This window comes from Mus pahari, chromosome X, assembly GCF_900095145.1.
Source record: "Mus pahari chromosome X, PAHARI_EIJ_v1.1, whole genome shotgun sequence".
NCBI classification, from domain to species: domain Eukaryota; kingdom Metazoa; phylum Chordata; class Mammalia; order Rodentia; family Muridae; genus Mus; species Mus pahari.
Window position 1 is genome coordinate 5887986 of NC_034613.1, and position 22336 is coordinate 5910321.

General features: G+C 38.0%; 1 protein-coding gene across 2 annotated transcripts in view; it reads right to left on the reverse strand.

Annotated features, from left to right (window-relative positions):
• The window catches only part of Med14 (mediator complex subunit 14), an 81562-nt gene that overhangs the window by 33237 nt on the left and 25989 nt on the right, over nucleotides 1–22336 (reverse strand). For both annotated transcript variants that reach the window (XM_021187367.2, XM_029533991.1), the window contains exons 11-16: nucleotides 20563–20688; nucleotides 15820–15898; nucleotides 12066–12225; nucleotides 9209–9403; nucleotides 8287–8421; nucleotides 6119–6195 (exon numbers count right to left, since the gene is read on the reverse strand). In XM_021187367.2, coding sequence (XP_021043026.1) covers nucleotides 6119–6195; nucleotides 8287–8421; nucleotides 9209–9403; nucleotides 12066–12225; nucleotides 15820–15898; nucleotides 20563–20688 — 772 coding nt within the window. The remainder of the gene's footprint in view (nucleotides 1–6118; nucleotides 6196–8286; nucleotides 8422–9208; nucleotides 9404–12065; nucleotides 12226–15819; nucleotides 15899–20562; nucleotides 20689–22336) is intronic.

Sequence of the window (22336 nt, forward strand, 5' to 3'; positions counted from 1 at the left end):
CAGTAAGAGATATTTTTTTTTTTATTTTTTGCATGTGGCAAAAAATTAAATATATGGGTAGAACAAAAGTGAAATATATTGCATTAAAATGTTGCATCACAATGTTCTCAATTGAAGCTTTAAACACATTTTCTCTTCAACATGCAGATTTTTGCTTTGTTGATTTTAGTCCAGGCACGCCTAGAATTTGCAGCAATCTTCATGCCTAATCCAAATGAGTTTTGAAATTATTGGTGGGAACCAAAACATCACCAGATAAAGTTGGCCAAAAAGAAAAATATCAGAAAGACGAAGGCAGGGGTAAAGCCCAAGGGTAAGGCTGGCAGGTGCCATGAGCCAAAGAGTACACAGCAGACGTGAGTGAGTGGCTCCTGGTGGGCATCTTTGCTGGTTTCCAAAAGCAGAGAGCTTGAGCAACACTGTTCAGGTGCCCACAGTAATAAACACTGTCATGAAAAAACTGCTTCACTACCAAGAAAAATGTATGGGCCACACAGCAGAAAGATGGTAAATGCTGAACCTAGTACAGGGTTTGTAAAAAGGTCAGAAGTTTATAACAAAATAATCAAATGTGCATTATCTTTATAGCATCTGTGGAGATGTATAGGGCCAACTCCACATCTTATGAAACTCTAGAATTTAGTGGAAAAAAATTAAAATGTACACTATATCTAGCTATTGATAGACACTGTTGTACACAAGTAATTATTCCTTAGGGAACATGACTCCTCTTATAACCGAGTATGGTGACCCAAGTGTGTATGTGATCTCAGCTACTGAAGATGAAGGCAAAGGGATCTCAAATTCAAACCCAGCCTGAGCAACTATAATTCACACAGACCCTGCAGATGCAGAATAGTGGTAGGGAAAATACATTGAAAAGAAATAGTTCCAGGGCTGGTGAGATGGCTCAGTGGGTAAGAGCACCCGACTGCTCTTCCGAAGGTCCAGAGTTCAAATCCCAGCAACCACATGGTGGCTCACAACCATCCGTAACAAGATCTGATGCCCTCTTCTGGAGTGTCTGAAGACAGCTACAGTGTAAATAAATAAATCTTTAAAAAAAAAAAAAGAAATAGTTCCATCCAAAATGCATTATAAAAGTTGAGCTTGGTATCGTGCTTATAATGTCAGCACTAGGAAGGCAATTCAAGTCCTAAACTAAGGACCAAGAGGCAAGAAAATCACCTTGCTACTTCATTCAAGACTAGGCTATGCTACATAAAACACTGTAAGAAAAAAATCGGCAAAATTCTCAGACTGCATGGCAATATTGAAAGGAACTTGTGAAATAGACAAATGACCAAGATATATGTAGCTTTTATGATCAAAGTCCAAAAACATAGTGAGATGGCAAAGTTTGAAAATATTTTCTAGATTTGTCTTTCACTCACAGCTTGGCAAATACTCTGTTCCACAGTGGCCTCTCCGTATCCATGTCAAAAGTCAGGGATTGTTTAGAAGTCACATGAAAACCAAATATCTGTCAGTCAGAGCCAGACAATGGATGGGGTATTTCAACATGAGGTATTTAAACCTGAAAATATTTAACCCTACCACTGGTTTCTCATGCCCGACTGCTTATAATGGAGGGATAATGTTGGTGCCAAATCAGAATGTGGTTATTGTTTTCACCCAATTACTGGTACTGCTGTGAGAACAGATACTACCATAAAATTAGATGACACATTAAAATAGTTTCTTTTAAAAATTTATTTATTCTGTAAATAAAAGCATACATATGCCATGGTATATGTGTCAAGGTCAGAGGACAACTTGCACAAGTCAGTTCTCTCCTTCCAGGATGGGGATCCTAGGGATTAAGAGAGACAAGCTTGGTGGCCGATATTACCCAGTGAACAATCTCTTGAGTTTGGTTCAGCACCTTGTTTTATGTCATCTGGCATATCCCAAACTACTTCCTGTAAATTCCTCTAGAAAAAAACCCTTTCTTTGCATGTAGATGCGTATTTAGAATTTAATATGTAAGGATAAACAAGCATACACACAGACAGATACACGCACAAACATAGAGAGACAAATGGACATACACACCAGGGAAGAGGGACAACAATATGATTTTTTTAACAAATTGTGATCTGTCTTGGCATTATTAATACTAATAATGAATACACAGTACAAATTGAGACTGAAATTGAGTGTACCATGTTATAGATTGCTCAATCTGTATCTGTAGTAATCAATTTTCTATGAACTCTCCAAAAAATTATTTTGAATGTAACTGCTTTCTCCCCCTTTTAAAATTATTTTGAAACATTAGTTATAGTGTTTGCCTGGCACAGAGTAATGGAACTAGAGCTTGATGTTTAAAGCAAACTCTAAATGCTGACTTCCACTTGATCTATTCAACTTTATAAGTTAACTGACATGACTCTTTGTCAGTGTTCCATTGCTGTGAAGAGACACCATGACCAAGGCAACTCTTACAAAGGACAACAATGAATTGGGGCAGGCTTATTGATTCTAAGGTCCAGTCCATTACCATCATGGCAGAAAGCATGGCAGCATCTAGGCAGGTATGGCGCTGGAGGAGCTCAGAGTTCTACATCTTAATCAGAACGGACCCCAACACTGCCACTCTATATGGGCTAACCATTTTCAAAGCACTACACCAATATTGGATAAATGATCTTCAACTTGCCCACCCTTAGTCCTCACAACAGGCATTCTTGGGAAAGCTCTAAAGCAGCTAATTTCGATGGACATTTCACCTTGAGTTTGGAATATAAATGGAGACACATATTCTGTTCACCTTAGGTTTACATCACATCCATCTGAAGAGAAAATGAAAGCCTAGAACCTACACATTTCCAAAGTGAGAACTAAGGGAAGTCTAAGACTCCATTTCATTTAAGATCTCAACTACAGTAGATCTGTGAAAGGGCATCCTTGTCATTTTTAGTGCGTGCATGCGCACGCACACATGGTGCACAGATATTCATACAGATGAAATAACCATAATCATATGCAAAAATACCTTGAAACAATACAAAAGAAAATAAGAACTGAGTAAACTATTTCATGAATAACGTTTAATTTAAAAAGCTACTCCTGTGTGATGTTTCTCTAGTATTGAACAACCTGAGATATTAGACAAAACTTCTCTAGGGTAACATGTATGTCTGAGCAAACAAACATCAAAAACTATATATTATAGCCTTATAGTAGAAGCAGAAAGGTTACTGAGGGAGCTAAGAGTAAAATCAGCATTCAAGTATGGCAGAAAAAAAAAGAGAAAGGTTTTTTAAAGGTTATACATGCACTTGCAGTAGGAACTGAAGTCCCAGGACAAAGGAAAGGAAAGGAAAGGAAAGGGAAAAGGAAAAGGAAAAGGAAAAGGAAAAGGAAAAGGAAAAGGAAAAGGAAAAGGAAAAGGAAAAGGATAAAGAAAAGGAAGGAAGGGAGGAAGGGAGGAAGGGAAAGGAAAGGAAGGAAGGAAGAACGAACGAACGAACAAATGAACGAAAGTTATGCTTATCTGCCAGGCCTTGGCTATAAGCAGCAAGGAAACACATGGGGTTATGAAAAACAATGACTCATGCCTGAGACAGTGTGAGTTCAGGTGAAAATTGAAGTTTACCCAAGGGCTCAAAACCTAAGCAGCATGAGCATACATTCTTAGCACGTGTTCTATATCTCATCTGTGCTGAAAAAGCAAGGGTCTTTTAATTCAGCAAAAGCTAACAGGTCAGTGAACCAGAGCATATGAAGAAAGTTACTGTGATATAACTAACACTTTCATTTCAGACGCCCGCTCAACAGGTTTTCAAAGTTGGAATAAGAACAGAACATATTTTCAGCAAAAAATGAAAATGTGCCCAACCTTAGAGCTTGAAAAGGTTGACTCATTCTTTTTTGAAATTAATTCATCTAGACTAAATACTTAAGAGTTTCTCAAATATCAAATGCGTTAGAACAGTTAGTAAAAGATTTTATTTATAATAATCAGTATAAGGTTTAAATGTAATAAATCATAAAGATACTTATTTGTCATTCTTCCCTTTAAACACCCTACCATGGTAACAACATTCACTGGAAAACTATATCTTTAAATCTATCAACTTTTGTATTTTTCCCTTTACATGATAAATATAGAGGGGAAAGGGAGAATTAAAGACTTCCCTTAAATTTTATGAAATGAAGTTAAAAAAGAAAAGAAAACTGCATCTTTCCTAGGCAGGACACTTCAGAGTTTGCTTGAGTTCGAGTAGAAAGGGTACTGGAATGTAGCTCATCTGACATGTCTCAAGCCCTGGGGTTCCATCAGAGACAAAGTGTGAAAGCTCTCAGAAAAGTGTTGACAAGATGCTTCTAAAGATTGTGAAAACTAAAAAGAATAAAACACAAATGTTATTATCATCTACTTATCTGTGGTGGTCAAATAGAACTTGTTGATTTTGTAATCTATATTTTATTTAAAGCAATTCAAACCTTGAATTGATCCTCTATTATCCACCTTCTGATTACGGAGATTATAGGCATGCAACAAACCTGGTTTATGAGTTGCTGAAGCTCGATACAAGGCCTCATGAATATCAAGAAGATATTCTATCAAGTGAATTAGATTAACACTCCCCTTTTCCAAGTGTTCTTAATTTTTAATGTGCAAAATACTAAGGTTCATTATGACGTGCCCTTATCTCCTATTTCTCATAATCAGCTTTCCACCCACTACCTGTACTTTCCAGTATCGTTTGGTTCTTTATCCTCTGTCCATTTAAAACTAAACCTTATGCCCAGCGTTGATTTCCTCTTCTCATGTACGTGTGTGGATTGGGAGGTTAAGACGTAATCTCACTATCTAACTCAGACTGAAAGCAAATTCATGACCACCCTCCTGCATCCAAATCCTAAGTGCTGGAATTATGGATGTGTACCACCAGGCCCAGCACCCAACTTCATTTGTTTTCACATTCCTATTCATCTAATTTGCTCTGCCAGCTCAGTTACTACCTCTGGGATGGTGACTTTGTCACCTGTCCAAATGTTACCCTGAGCTTGAGAACATTTGTGTCTACTCAATGGATCTGTAAGGCCCCTCAAACTTAGAAAAGTCCTTTCACACTGTAGTGTCCTGTACTTCATAAACCATCACCCATCTTTTGCCTAGGACAAAATTAATGAGTCCTTGCTGCCTCCCTCCCCTGTACCTCTGAAATCTATCTAATCACCAACCATTGACTGGTTCATCTCCTAAGTCCTTCCAGGAACATACCCTAGTCCAAACTAACAGCAATTTTTACATGAACCACTTCAACTGGTGTTGCTACTTCAATCTCACTCTCCTTTATTCTACATATTGCCATAAGGTTCGATTTCCAGAAAAACTTGTCTAATGATGTTAGTTTGTACTTAAAATCATATTGGCTTCTTTTTTGGGTTGTTTTGTGTCTTAAAATGGGCACTTCACTGTAATGTCAAAACTGGTCTTAATCTCTTTTGAATAATTGTGAATATATTGTGAGGAATGTGCTAGAGTAGAGTGGCCAGCTTCTGATGGTTTCCTAGTACCATTAGGATAAGGTCTGCATTGCTTAATGACAAGACTATGGGCTCTAACCATTCCGGCATACATCTTTGTGTTCATCTCTCTTTATTGTCTGCCTTTATCTGTTGCTCAACATTCAGGTCCAGCATGCTGAGCATTTTCTTACCTCCACCCTTCATATTAGCAGGTACCTCTTCTGGTTAGGACTTTCTACTCTAACCCCATCTCCCTTTCGTCTGGCTAATTCTCATCACTCTTTCAGTCTGCATATACAACTGGCACTTTCCTGGGAATTCCCACCTTGACTTTGAACTAGCCCATATTTCCCTGCTATGCACACCCAAAGCATCCTGGAGGACCTTACAAAAAAATCAAGCCTGAAATATTTACACTGACTAGATTATCTGGTTAACACATAATGTCCTAAAATGCCAGATGGTGCTGGATTGCCACCAAATAAACAAAAAAGAACCTTCCCTGGACTTCCATAATTCTACACAAAAATCTGTGACATACACAGGCTGTGAGCACTTTACCCTGCTTCATAGGAGAAACTGTTCTCCACTGTGACTGCAACAAGTGGCACCAAGACACAGAACACAAGCTTACTTTAATAAGCGAATTGCATGGCTGAAGCCATCACCTTCCACTTGCACTCCCTGATGTGGTATCTCGAGGTTAGACAACTGAAAAGAGAAAAGGCAAAGGGGCATTAAACTATTAAATTCACAAAAGAAATCAGCTTTTCTCTGTATGTTATCTATCTTGATCCCATCTGTTCTAAGGGCGATCTCTGTCAAAGTGACAATATATCAGAATGAGCAGCCTTCCTGTTATGAGACTTCCTTGGAAACTATAGTAAAGCAAGTACAAGTCAAAGGTGCTTCAGGTTTCACTTAAAAGAAAATCTCCACAATACAGAAATCTTCAAAATTCAGAGAACGAGCCCCCCCTTTTTTTTACTACTCCAAAATCAGGTCAATTGGTAACAAATGAAGCAACTAAAACAGGGGTTGGTTTTATTTGTGATTCTACTGTTTGATCAAAATGAAACCGAAGTCAGGCAAATGTAGGGACAGGCGAAAACTCATCTGGCAGAGTCCATCTTAGGATGGCATGCCAGAATGTCCTCTGATGGAGGGAAGAAAGGCTTGCCCTCAGTAAACAATGACATGGCTTCTATGACTGGATTCTTACATACCCTGTCCCACAATTTATTTAAATATCTGTCTAGCCCGACTTTGAGGAAGAGAAGAAGAAAAGTTCAGAAAGCTAGCTGATGACCAAATAGACAATACAAGTTCACACTCAAAAGAAATTTATTCACAGCTCAGAGTACATTATTATAAGCAGAAAATGAGCTGGTATTTTAATATTATCTATCAATATAAAGAAGAGATTGTAGTTAAGTTTTTAAGAACTTGAATGAATTCAAAAAAGTATTATATGACGTTCCCATGTGTAGAGCATTTCTGGATCATAGAGAAGAAAGACAAAGACATCTGTGTACAGGTATCAGAACCATGTCCACCTACAAAAACCATACATTTCTTGAAATTTTCCCCAATGCACAGTGAGGTAGACAAGAATGCATTGCACACCCCAAAATCATGTGCCTACTCTTCCCATCACCCAGGCAATAACTCAGTAATACTTCTACAAGCAATTGAAATAAGATCTAAGAGAAAGAATGTGGATCAGGCACCCTCACACAGAAATACATGTAAGGCAAAACACCAATACACATAAAAAGTACTAATAATAATGAAGAAAAATGGGGCTGAAGAGATGGCTCAGCAGTTAAGAGCACTGACTGCTCTTCCAGAGGTCCTGATTTCAATTCCCAGCAACCACATGGTGGCTCACAATCATCTGTAATGGGATCTGATGCCCTCTCCTGGTGTGTCTGAAGACAGCTACAGTGTACTCATAAATAAAATAAATCTTTTCAAAAAATAAGGAAAAATTGAGGGATGCAGCAAGCATGATGGCATATGACTTGTAATCTTAGGATAGGAAAGGAGAAACAAATACGTAAGGAATTTAAGTTTATCCTTAGCTACATAGCAAGTTCAAGGCCAGCTAGGCTACATTAGCCCCTTTTTCAAAAAGCAAAATCCAACAAAAATGGAGTTGTTATTTCACTTTACATTCATATTTTAGAGATCATGGTAGATATAACAACACAATATTTTTAATGCCTTATTTTATATGCATTGTTATTTTGTCTACATGCATGTCTATATGAAGATGTCAGATCCCCTGGAGCTGAAGTTACAGCAGTGTTGAACTGCCATGTGGGTGCTGGGTACTGAACCTAGGTCCTCTGAAAGACCAGCCAATGCTCTTAACTAGGCTAGGGAGCCATCTCTCCAGTCCCATACAATGCCATATTCTCGAAAGACATGAATTCTGCATCTGATGTTCTTCCACAACATCAAAGTAACATTTAGTTTAATATCTTTCTGATTTTCTTCTCAGAAAGGATGCCAGTATAACTAGTGCTCAAACAACATTACTTCACCAACTCAATAAAATGCCGTGCTTTATTAAGCAGCCATCTCTGATAAGACCTAAGCAATATATGAGGTAGAAGACATTAATCCTTAAAAGTTGTCCACCTTCTTTAACTGGGAAGAACTTAATTTCCATTAATCTAAGGAGAAGACTATGAAATAGTGGAATGGGAGAAAAAAAAGAATGGTCTTGTGTGGACCAGATACAACTCCTGCTGGCGCCATGCAATTTCAGTTAACATTTGAAAATTCCCAACTTACCTCCAATCGAAGACCAACAAATGGCATGTTAGTGTCACACATAGCAACAAAGTGAGCTAGAACTTTATTGAAGGCACACATTTCTCCTGATCGTTTGGCTTTCTTGGAGTCTATCGGACATGGGTCATCAGACAACTAGAAAATAATTTTTTAAAAATGTGTGAAAAAAATTATATATGATTGTGATTCACTAAGGCAATGGAAGCACTACAACAAAGCTTGGGGCTAACCCAAGCATGACCTTTCAACACAGGGTTACTGAGGAAATCATAACACAGACACAAGTAACTAAGTAGCAAATACTTTGTGTTTAGCAAGTTCCTTTGTGATTAATGATGTCTTGTTCTTAATTCAAACAAAAGCCTTTGGTCAAATGTGAAAGTACACATCTGTAATTCTAATGCTCAGGAGGCAAAAACAGAAGAATGTTATGTTTGAGGCTAGCCAGGGCTACAAAGAAAAGTAACATGAAAAGTTCCAGATCTGTCTGGAAAACAAACAGGGGCTGCAAATTACTCAGTGGTAGAGTGCTTGCCTGGGGTGCACAAAGCCCTGGGTTCCACTTCTATCACCAACCCCTACTCTCCAAAGAGGAAGAAGCCTTTTACAGAAAATGTGCATAACTGTTTCATTGCTGCTGTGTACCTTAAAAACTTATATAACTCTTTCCCTCTTAAAAATAACCAAACCAGGCATGGTTAATATACTCCTGTAAACCCAGCACTTGAGAGACAGAGGCAGGAGGATCATGAGCTTAATATCAGCCTGGTCTACAGAGCCAGTTCTCCAGGATAGGTAGAGCTAAATGGAGAAACCCTGTCTAAAAAAACCAAAATAGTAATAATAAATTTTATAAAATTAATAAAATAAAATGGGAAGGGGGTTTCACAAACATTCTCTGTTAACTCCTATGTGAGCATACCTTGTGCTTGGTACCAGTTCTGGTCTGTTTCCCAGTCTTTGTATAGGACATCAGGTCCTGGATGTTGTCCTTGAATTGCTGCAGCAGCAGTGCCATGACAGGGCTGTCCTCACGATCTGGAGTACTCACCGACATAAAGTAATACTTATACGATAGCTGTGTAGGCTTATTAGCAACCTCAAGCATTTCCACAACCTAAAATGACACAAATCAGAAAGAGGTGAGACCACGTTGAATAAGAACCATTGTACATTGTCCATCTTACATCAAGTGCAGTTTGTAGACTGTAAACACAAGAAATGAAATAATTAAAGTTATCCATTAGTTATCCTTGATATTCATATAATATACCAGGTCGTCTATAAAGTTATCTATTTTAATTTTTTATTGCCCTTTGATTTTAAATTGCCCTTTTATCTCCCTTACCTGTGAATATACCCTAAAATCTCAATTATTGTAGCCAAGGAAAAAACAAGTAGGATTAGAGAGGCCTGACCCACCTCTCATTGGAAACAAGGGAAAATGCATTCTCATTTTTGTCTCTGAGACAGTCTCAAGTAGCCTGAGCAGACCTTGAGCTGATTCCTCTTGCCTCCATCTTCCACGGACTCGGAATGAACCCCTGTTGCTAACACATCCAGCTGAACCCTGAGTTATGAACTAGAAACTGGGGTTGCTCTGGGCACAACATGAATGGGCAAGCAGCAGCACTGGACCAGAGCTGAGCTGAGCACCGTAGGTGCCTGCTCAGAGTGCCATTAAGAGGCCACAACTTGTCTTTATTTGTGTATTATGTCACAGTTAACACATCTTACGAATGTCAACATCTAGCTAAAAGCCAGTGAGGACACTTAGTGGCATGATAAATCTGTATCATTACTGAGATAGAGGTTACAACAGTACTAAATTACCAAAATGTATACAGTACAAAAATAAAAAGTTTGATGTAGGCCTGGTGGGTCAGGCCTCTAATCCCAGGTATTTCAGATGACAAGGCAAGAACATTACAAGTTCAAGGTCTGGGGATGGAGAAAGGTCTCAGAGGTTAAGAGAACTGATTGCTCTTCCAGATGATCTGGGTTAAATTCACTGTACCCACATGGCAGCTCGCAACCATATATAACTCCAGTCCCGGGGGTTAGATTTTCTCTTCTGTCTATACACACATGGCACACAAACATACATCAAAGAAACAATCAACACTAAAACACATATATGAGTTCAAGGCCCGCCTTGCTACAGAGCTGTGTTCAAAGCTAACTCAGCAAGTTAATGAAACCTTGTCTTAAAACATAAAAAAGAAGAGCTCAATGGCAAACTGCTTGCCCAGCCTGTGTTATATCATGGGTTCAATCTCCAGTACCACCCATAAGAAATGTCAAGAGACTGAAAAGCACAAATTTTCACAGTATCTAATTATAACACAGATATGAGTGACAAAATATAAACAGAAAAAAAAAATCTGAGACAATCAATTATAGTAATCCTTTCCTTTCTGTCTTTTTTTTTTCTAGACAGAATTTCTCAGTATAGCCCTGGCTATCCTGAAATTTGCTATGTAGACAAGGTTGGCCTTGACCTCAGATATCCCAGAGACGCTGCCTCTGTCCCCCACATGTTCTGGGATTAAAGGCATATGGCACCACCTCACAGCTCCTATCCTATTCTTAATGACTATGGCTGTACTTTTCGGCTTATGGATATAGAAACAAATCTAAGGGAAGGAGAATGACCTATACTGAAATCAATTTTTGTTTTATTACCAGGACACTGACACTAAAAGCTATTCATTAACACTAATTAAACCAGAAACTTAAAACATTGTGCACCTACTTCAATTTTATTTTTGGTGTGACTGAGCACAAAGTTCTACATATATTCACTGGTTGATTAGTCACCATCATCTCACATGTAGCTCAGACCTAAAATCATAGCTCTCCACTGCATGGAAAATCTACTTCTATATGTGGTGTTTTAAATTCATGTTTTATGAATTTTGATAAAATCCATGTCAGCGATAAGACTCACTAACCTATTAACTCAATAGATCAGTTGGTACCTGGTATCACTTTAAGATAGTATGACTGATTAAAAGGTATAACAGAAAATCTTAAAATTTCATTCCTATTCCTTTCAACCAGAAATCTTGAATTAAAACATTCAAGCACCATAGATTTTTGTCGAAAATATTTGTTCTCCATAGAAACTTCTTTAAGTGTGAAAATATATTTATAATAAATTCTTAAAAATAATTTTAACCAATTCAAAGGTCTCAAAAAAAAACAAAAACCAAAATGAAAAATGAAGATGTGAAAAGTCAAAATATCTCAAAACCTAGGAAGAATGGAAATATGAAAAGAAAATCTCATTGTACACTAAAAAAATGCCATCCGCAAAATAGAATGCACCTTCCATAAAGGAGAAAATGAAACTACTTTAGTCAGCCTGTATTTTCCCAAATTCTATTTCAACTAAAACCAAGCAAGTTTGGCTTGATACCAAATATCTCCAAATATTAATAATAGTTACAGTTAGTTTCACTCAATTTTTTTGTATCTAACCAAAGAGATACTTCATTCCAATTAGAAACTAAGCCTTCCTTGTCTAATATAAACAAAGCCAGCTCACCAAGCTAGGCCTATGGCAGAGGACTAGAATGAGAGATGGAAGCTATCTTACACTCCCCAACAGACTTATTTGACTTCTTTTCTTCCTTCAATCGTACCCCCTGGGTTGAAAATCCCTATATGAAAGTCAGACACCAAGTAAAATTCATTTGCAGGGGAAATTAAACAAGAAAGCTTTCTGTATACATCCAAACTTACTGAATTTGATCCATCATGCTTGGCATACTTACAATGTAGTACTGTGGAAGGCGAGTAAGTTTAATAAACAGCTTATTCTTAGAAAGGCTTCCAATGGGATGTGTTGAATAGTTGGCAAGCTGCAACGTTTCAGTGGTTATTGTAGGCAGATGTTTTATAGATTGTTTGCAACGCTGTTGTCCCAGCCAAAACCTTAATTTAAAAGAAAATCCACATGATAAAGGTCGTAACTTTTCTGGTTAACTATATGCCACTGATTTACAAATAAATTAGAGAACACTAAAGAATAACTGAAAAAGCCAGACAGTGGTGGCTCACGCCTTTAATTCCAAAACTTGGGAGGCAGGGGCAAGCAGATCTCTGTGAGTTCGAGGCCAGCCTGGTGTACAGAGTGAATTCCAGGACAGCCAGGGCTATACAGAAAAACCCTGACATACAACCAAATCACTGAGTCATTTCTCCAGTTTTGTATTTGGCAACTAGCTTATTTGTGAGGAAAAATGAACTTTAAGCCTAAAGTAGTAGCTTACTTTAGCATAGGGAATGTAAGATTCCTGATGCTTAAAGACAAACTAAACTCAACAGCTTTAATAAGAAACCTAAAGTGATTCAGAGTGGTAGTGGCAGGTGCCTTTAATCCCAGCACTCAGGAGGCAGAGGCATAGGGATCTCTGTGAGTTTGAAGCCAGCCTAGTCTACAGAGCAAGTTCCAGTACAGCCTTGACCACATAGAGGAAAACTTAAACTAAAAACAAAACAACCAAACAAAAACTATAAAGTGGGAAAAGCACACTAACTGTCCAGTGCCAAACAGTCAGTACAGAAAACATGCATATGTGGAACAACTGGCTATATTTAGGAATATAAATGTATATACATATTTTGGAGGGACATATAGTATAATACAAAATAATCGAAAGTGTTTATACAACTAAACAAGCAAGAATAAAACACTTTATTTCTCTGCCCTCACTTAAGATGTCAGCCCCACTTTCTATAAAACGTATGTGTAAAGTGTCATTAACTACCTTTTCCCTCCCATTGAGGTCAGACACCGGATTTTACTTTGATGAGCTTGCTATAGTACTCCACCCTCCCAGGTTTATATATGATCATCCTTATGGCTAGGAAGAATGACTAAGCACTGGCTCAGACACACTGATGCACAAGAGCTAAGGTACACAAAGCAAGCACTTCCATAGCGCAATATAGCAGTGACAAAGTGACCAAACTATTGAGAGCATACTTGCTCCATTTATCCAATAGTGCATAGATCAGTTTGCACAAACTACATGTGGTACAAATAGTATGCTAGCCATGTGCATTGAAACTGCCAGAATATATCATATCTTAAAAGTAGTTGGACAGCTCCCTCAAATGTGAAATAGGAAGTGGGGACCTTTGGGTTTGTTTGGTTTTTTGAGACATACTCTGACCATGTAGCCTATTGGGCCTGCAACTCACTATGTAGATCAGGCGACCTCAAATTCATAGATCTCTCTCTTTCCCTCCAGAGTCCTAGTTTTTTTTGTTTAATCAATCATAACTTTAAAGAATCAATTTGAAAAACTATAAAGATAAACATTAAAAATGTATCCTTTGCTTCATTTGTGGCAAGAGTTGAAAATGAATATTCATTCCAATCAAAATATCTTTTTGAGACTATTGTGTCTACTAATGTTATTTAAAAAACCAGATGAACATTAACATACACAGCCCGCTTAATTACCTCAGATGACCTACATAGTGTATAAGACAAAAATATGGCTCACTGTTAGATTAAAAATCCTAAATATTGCCAAGTGTGATGGCACACACCTTTAGACCAGCACTCAGGAGGCAGAGACTAGCAGATCTGTGAGTTTGAGGGCCAGCCGAGTCTACAAAAAGACAGCTAGGGTTAAGCAGAGAAACCCTGTCTTGAAAAACCAAACAAAATAAATAAAATATAGTCTTTTAAAGAATATGTGGAAATACTATTCCTTTTTCTGCTTTCTTTCTGTCTCTGGGAAAAAGTCTTACAATGCAGCCCATTTGCAATCCCCTACCTCAACCACTTGAGAGCTAGGACTAGAGGCTTCTACTCACATGTCCAGCCTATTATTTCACACTTCACTTTTTGTTTTGATTCTGGAAATAAATTTCTATGTGAGCTTTACACTAACTTCCTATAAACATTTTGAATGAAAATTGTGCAGCTTCTGTAATTACTTTCCTAGAGTACTTTTGTCTGATTTTCTTTATTGGAGTACATCTAACAAACATGTCTACTGATTCAAATACTAAAGAAGCTGGGGGTTATGTTATATGTGAGTCATTTGGGGTTTTTGTTTAGTTTGGCTTAGTATTTTGTGGATTAGGACCCCAACTATATACCTCTGGCTGACCTAAAAGTTACCATGGAGACCAGGCTAAACTCAGTACTCTTTCTACCTCTGCCAAGTACTGGGATTAGAGACATGTGCCACCATGCCCAGCTACTTCTTTAAATAGAATCTGTTTTTGTTGCATAATACAAAAATATCCCATAAACCAGATGCTCAATATCACTAGCCATTAGGGCAAAGTATTCTAAGATTGCCATGAGATACCTCCTCATACCAAAACAGAAACCCTCAAATGTTGATTGAATGGCAAAGTGGCATGGCTACTTTGAAAAGAAGTTTGAGAATATCTATCAAAAGTCTAACATAATTTTTACTATCTCAACAATTCCACTGCTAAGTTTTGGCCACAGAAAATGAAAATGTAAGTTCACACAACAGCCAAGAAAAGTACTAACAACTCCACTTACTGTAAACCCATTTATTATAAAATAAAGAACACATGGTCTGTCCATTCAGTTAAATGATTAAAGCATGAGGACAAAATACTAATACATGCTACAACATAACCCTTAAAAATACAAGTGGAAGAATCACGTCAGATCACACAACTCATGCCTCTGTTTATATAAAAAGTCAAAAACCAACCAACCAAATTTAGAGAAATATATTTATGATTATCCAGGACTACCAATGATGATTATCCAGGACTACCAATGATAATTGGTACATGGGCAATAGAAGAGGTACTAAAAAAATGTTGTACAACCAGATTATTGAAACAGCTGTCAGATGTGGTAAATTTACTACAAGTTAATAAATCTTATAAAATATTTCAAAGATTGAGTTGGGCGTGGTGGCACATGTCCATAATGCGAGATAGAGGAAGGAGGATCAGGAGTTCAAAACTTGTCTCAGCTACATAGTAATTCTGAGGTAAGCTTCAGCTATATGAGATCCTGTCTCAAAACCAGAAATAAGTAAGAATAGCTTAAAATAACAATACTGCTACCTCAGTGGAGCCCAAATGGGAAGGAAAGGCCAGATAACTGTCTCTGGGTAGTTCTGACACAAACTGAATGACCATGTTAGAGAAAAGGGAACAATACTCCGGACAGTATTTGCTGAGAGATTAATACCACAACGCTTCTGAACAAAATGGGACTCTTATTAGAGAACACAGTACAGATTCACTAAGAATTTGTGAGAAGTAATTGTTCTGGAGAAAATATGACGAATGAAAATTTAGTGTCATGCCCTTCAGACCAACATTGGATCTAGAGGGGAATCTGAGACGAGGACAGCCATCCTGGATGCATTCCAAGGCAATTTAGAGTTCAAGGTACCAAAGGTGCTCAGGTTTCATGTCACAAACTTTAAGGGCAGTGACTGATTAAGACTAATGATGGAGAAGAAAATAAATACTGTCAAGATAGGTTTCCCTTTTCAATCTTGAGCTTACTTAAGTTGCTGAATCCAAGGGATGATCCGCTTCATGTCATCATTCAAAGATTTTTCCATGTCCTCCAGAGTAGCTGGGTCTACAGAATAAAGAATTCATTCACCACTGCTTAAACACAAACAAAACTTTATCTATGTAGACAAACTTTAAACCATGTTGCATGTGAGAGAATAAAATAAATCCACCAGGAGCTGTCATCAACTTGCTTTTCCTCCTTCACATTTCACTAGCAAGAACAAGGAACAAATGCATAAATAGCTCTTTGCCTGAATTTGAAGAATTAAATAGCATTTCCAACTTATAAAATACTTAAAATTCAGAAAATTACTAGACTTAGAATCTTAACTAAAATAAAAAAAATCACTACCTCTTAAAATGTTGCTTTGAACAGTACACGAATGATCTCAAGCATAAACATTGTCCATACAAGTCATTGTCCAAAAATGACTGGCTTACTAATAAATGCCAGTCCAATTATTTTTTTACTTTTTTTTAAAGATGTATTTATTTATTATATATAAGTACACTGTAGCTGTCCTCAGACACTCCAGAAGAGGGCGTCAGATCTTGTTACAGATGGTTGTGAGCCACCATGTGGTTGCTGGGATTTGAACTCTGCACCTTTGGAAGAGCAGTCGGGTGCTCTTACCCACTGAGCCACCAGCCCCCAGTCCAAATTTTTAATGGCAGTAGAAAATAATTAGTTAAGTAGAAAAAAAAAAGGAAGGCACGAAATGATTTCAACTAATTAGATCAACATCTTGGAAAAAAAAAAAAGGAAGCCATTGCAGTCCCTATCTCCCAAAACTTATTATATATTAAAGTCCTTATCTCCACTGCAATGCAGTTCAAAGGCAGACTTTTTGAGGTAGCTAAGTTCAGAAGGGGTCTCAAAGAGAGGAGCACCTCCATAGCAGTGGTTCTCAACCTGTGAGTGGCGATCCCTTTGGGGGTTGAATGACCCCTTCACAGGGATTGCATTATCCTACATATCACATATCTACATTAAGTTCTCACAGTAACAAAATTACAGTTATGAAGTAGTAATGAGGGCCGGAGAGATGGCTCAGCGGTTAAGAGCACTGACTGCTCACTGCTCTTCCAGAGGTCCTGAGTTCAAATCCCAGCAACCACATGGTGGCTCACAACCATCTGTAATGGGATCTGATGCCCCCTTCTGGTGTGTCTGAAGACAGCAACAGTGTACTCACATTCATAAAATATTTTTTTAAAAATGAAGTAGCAATGAAAGTAATTTTAAAGTGGGGACAATAACAACATGAAGAAATGTGTTAAAGGGTCACAGCATTAAGAAGGTTGAGAAGCACTGCTCTGCAGGAATGGAAAGGAGGGCTGGAGAGATGGCTCAGTGGCTAAAGAGCGCTTGCTCCTCTTCCAGAGGTCCTGAGCTCAATTCCCAGCAACCACATGGTGGCTCACAACCATCTGTAATTGAACCTGATGCCCTCTTCTGGTATGTCTGAAAACAGCAACAGTGTACTCATATAAATAAAATAAATAAATCTTTAAAAAAAAAAGAATGTAAAGTGAGCAGCCCCTTGTAAGGACATGGTCAGAAAAACCTAGGAGTCACAAGTGAAGCCCGCCCAGAAATGAACTCCACTGACATCAGCTTCTTATTCTGCAGCCCCTACAACAGTGACAAAATACATTTCTACTGTATTTTCTTAGAACATCTTGACTTCTATGCACAAAAACCTACTGTCCATCCCTTTTCATTTTTATGTGCTTATCTGAGTGTGTACTATGAATGATTGAGAAAATAGCTAAAGAAAGGGTTTTGAAAAACAAAAGACATACAGGCATATGGGGGTGGGGCAGCAGTGGCTGGTGCAGGGCTGCTGCAGAGCTGCTGCCAGCTGGTAGCAACTGGTGGTGGACCAGAAGCCCAATCTCCCAGTTTGGGGTGCAATATACTGAACCCCTCAGAGCTAGCTGACCTCCCATTCTACTTCCTCAGACTTTGGTAGTATCTCAGTGGAGGTTCCTTGTAGGCCACTTCTCTCCTGCCTTGTGGAATAGAAACCTAAAAGTCAGATATGTTAAACAGTGTTCACATATGCGTGCAAGTCCATCCACATTGGCTAGGCTAGTTTCCAAATTAATTGCAATTGCCTGTTCTACTAATAGAATATGGTATTTAATAGATGGTCAAGTACAAGAGATAGGATCACTATGGTAATCCTTTTTCAGTGGGTACATGATAGGAGGATGGGAAGTGGCATGAACCCAAAGTTGTGTTTGAATAACCTAGCCTTACTTAGGAACTTTGTGTTGACACCTAATACTGGCTCTTACCCTCTGGCAGCTCATTAACAACAAGGAATTTGTCCCCAATATGTTGACTAAACACAGAACTTCAGGATTTTCAGTAGCTTGATGGTGGAACTAGCTGGCTGTATGTCTGTCACTGCCTTGATGGAATGCCTGGGTTGATCACAGCAAGAAGTCTAAGCTAGAGGGCTCTACCTACCTCTCCAGTTACTGCCCATACCAACTGATTGCACTCTGTGCCTTCATGATGAAAAATCAGGACCTCAATACATCCATCAAAAAACCCTGATATTCTCCTGTGGGTCCCATTCACAGATCCTGTCTACTACTGTAATAGACATTCTTTCATGCATGTGTAGTCTGTATCCTGCATTCTGAATCCAGATGAAGATTCCCTGGAACTGGACATGGGCTGCCATGTGTGCTATTGAATGAGCCAAGGTGCTATGGGAGAACAACCAGTGCCTTTAACCACTGAGCCATCTCATCTTAGCCTCCAAACATGAATAAAGTCTTGTTTTCTTGAAAAAAAAACTTGATATTGAATGATATATTAACTAACCTTAATTACGTCTACTGGCCACCTCTAACTCAGATGACTGCCTTCCTTAGGAGCCATTTTATGGTGCCCCATGCCATATTCATTTTCCTGTCCCCAAATGGCCATCATCTTGCTAATCCAGCCAACAATATGGTCAGCCAAGGCATGATAAACACACAGCTTAATTCTTGTCGTACCACAGTGACATGGTTCCCAAAAATGTCAGTGTTGTCATTGCTGCCTCAAAGCTAACTGTACTATCCAGTTTGGCTTGGTTTTTCACTAGCTTCAAGATTAGCATACTTAACAGCATCCTACTAAGGCAGCTTGTGGGCCTAGCCAATATGCAGTGAGCTATGGGTAAACTGACAAACACTGGTCACTGCTGAGGCCTGGGCTTACTTGGACCATGTCTGACCTGATATGTGCCAAATTTGCCCTTGTCAACGTGTATATGAGGGAAGAGGTGGAGAAAGGCAAGTTTTCTAAAGCCTATGAAGACATGGCTACTCTAGAGAGCAGATGACAAGGGGAAATGTGAATATTAACCAGATGATGTAATTTCAGTGTTTCCTTGGGATTGTCTGCTGTTACCTAAAACTAAAACTATCTGTTGTATACTTGAGCAACAAATAAGTGATGTTTCCATTTAAATGGGGGGGGGGGCAAATGAAAAAACAAACCACTGTCATATATATGTCATTTACCTATCATAAATATGTGATTCAAAGTCCTATTTCCCATGAGCAGCTAATATGTCTCAAAATTCTACATTTTTAGCGTAGTAAGTATATGCCTTTAATCCCAGCTCAGAGAGCATAAGTAGGGATGTCTCTGAATTCAAGGCCTGCCTGGGCTACATAGCAAATTCCAGGACACCCAAAGCTATACACCTGTTTCAAAAATAATTTTAAATAAATAATAAACTTTAACTCACCTTTATAGCTACATAATAGAATAAAAAAATCCCTTATTTTAATCAATTTCTTTTGTTCAATATTAACTTACTAAATAGAGTATATATACCATATTCAGGACTATTGTTTGAGCAGTCATCGAATACACTTTTGTTCCTAGTAAATATATATCATTTGAGAATACCCACACAATAAAAGAAGTTAGAAATCAAAAAAAAATTTTTTGAGTCAAGGTTTCTCTGTGTAGCCTTGGATGTCCTGAAACTAGCTCTGTAAACCAGGCTGACCTTGAAATAAATCATACTTAAGGGCTGGGAATATAGTTAACTTCATACACTTGACTAGAAATCAAACTTTCATTTCTACTGAGTTGAGGCCAGAGAAAATTCCTCTAGGGCTCCATATTCCAAGTCATACATAGATATACTGTCATAAATATTTTCTCTAGTCACAAAGGATACTAGCAATTCCTACTAGTCATTTATATGTCAATTTATTAGTGATGAAATAAAAACTGAACTCCCGAGCAGATAATCTAAAAGCAGTCATCACTGTTATTTTTACATAATAAAAAAATTATCTTCTGATACAAAAAAAAATTTCAGATAGGACTTAAAAAAAAATTCCAAGGAAGAGATGTCAGACAGTTCATTATTCCTTTCATACTTACTTTCACACTGCACACACCACCCCTTCCTACACATTATATTAGATTAGTTTCAATTTGCTTTTCTTTCAAAATTTTCCTTGGGCCAGAGAGATGGCCTAGGAGTTAAGAGCACATGTTACTATTGCAGAGAATCCAGGTTCAATTCCCAGGACTGACATGGAGGTTCCCAGCCATCTCTAATTTCAGTTCCAGGAGATCTGATATCCTCTTCTGACCTCATAGTGCTAGTGGCACTAAACACTCATGTGGTGTACATGCATATACGCAGGCCACACACACACACACACACTTACACTGAGTGACTACATTTAGTAACTTACCAAGTCCATAAAGCATCAATTGGAACATTCCAGAATGCAAATCTACAAAAATGTGTAGGCACTCCGAATTACCACAGGGCTCCAAGATGGGTACAATAAGAGCTGGAAGTGCAGTCTCTATGGAAGCTAAACAGTTGAGAATTAAAAATTATTTTTCTATCAGAATATTTGCTCAAAATTATTTTTAAGGAGTAGAAACAAAGGTAAGTCTGAATAGAGAAGACATAATTTTATAAAGTATGGAACTGGATCACAATGTTAATTAGTAGCGGCTGAAAAGGAAAAACAGCATTTTCTAGTTGATATACAAAACACATATATTTAGAAAGGATAGAAAAAGACAGAAAAAAATCTGAAATTCCATTAAAAAAGAGTTAGTCTATCTAGTAAAGTCCGATCCCATCAGTTAACTGATTTCTTTCCATTCAATAGGTCAGGTTTAAGCCAATGTTTATAAATCCCCTCCCCCCTGCCACCCCTCCTTTTGGTTTGGTTTCAGACAGGGTTTTACTCTGTAGCCTAAGGTGGCCTTGAACTCAGAGATCTGTTTCTGCCTCCCAAGCATTAAAGGAGTGTGAGTCCCCAATGCCCACCTGAAGTTTTCTCAATAGCACATGTTTCGACTGGAACTTGAGATCTAGAAAGAAGATATGCTAACAACCACTTACAATTCCAGTTGGACAATGGAGCTCAAAGCACATATAAAATATGTTTGAGAACATGAAGCTGAACTCAAGACCTTCCGGCTACTGGGGGAGAGACACCACTCCAATATGCATGTAAAAGAAATTCTGAGAACTTAAATCAGTACACCAAGTTACCACTACCAGAACATGGGTTTTAGACTTTACCCAGGTGTGGTGGTATACACGTTTAATCTGGAGGCAGAGGTAGACTATGCTCAATCACTACATAAATTACTACACACTGATTTCCAAACCAGCCAGGTCTACATTTGGTTTAATATAAGCTAACCAATGAGGTTAAGGATAATCTTGAATTCCTAACCCACTACCTCCACTTCTAAGCCTCCCAGTGTCAAGATTACAGGCATCAGCAAGCACACTGAATTTATCTGATGGGTGATGAGGTTGAACTCAAGTTTTTATGAATGCTAGAGAAGCATTTCACCATATGAACTGCATCCACAGCCCTAGAGATTACTTTTAAAAATAATATCCCCTAGGCAATCATTCTGACAGGTTTTTAGTTACCAAGCTTTGTTTACTGATGATATCAGCCAGAATAAACAAAAGCCTATCAAAACATCACAAATCTTCATTTTCTGCAGCTCCAACAACAAAATTTTAGAATTTTACTACTTTGTAAAATTAGGAATAAGAAGAAATAAAGATTACAAAATGCTTGGCCAGGTGTAGTGGCTCATGCCTTTAATCTCAACACTCAGGAAGCCAAGGCAGGCAGATCTCTGTCCAGGCCACCCTGGTCTAAAAAGTGAATTCCAAGACAGCCAGAGCTACATTGCGAACCCCTGACTCCGTGTGGATAAAAAAGATTGTAGAATGCTTAGAGTTTTCCTTAAGAAAAAATGTTACTGGTACAACTGCATGTCTGATACTTATACACCTATCTGATACTAAACACAAAAATTAACTCATAATGATTCAGAACTAAATATTAACCTTTAAAGAAAATGTAAGTGTATGTCTTCAGGATCTCAGGTTTTTAAGACATGGATTCTAAAGTATAACATGAGAAGCATAAACAAAAAAAAGTATACACTGAATGCCATTTAAACTAAAAAAAAAAAAAA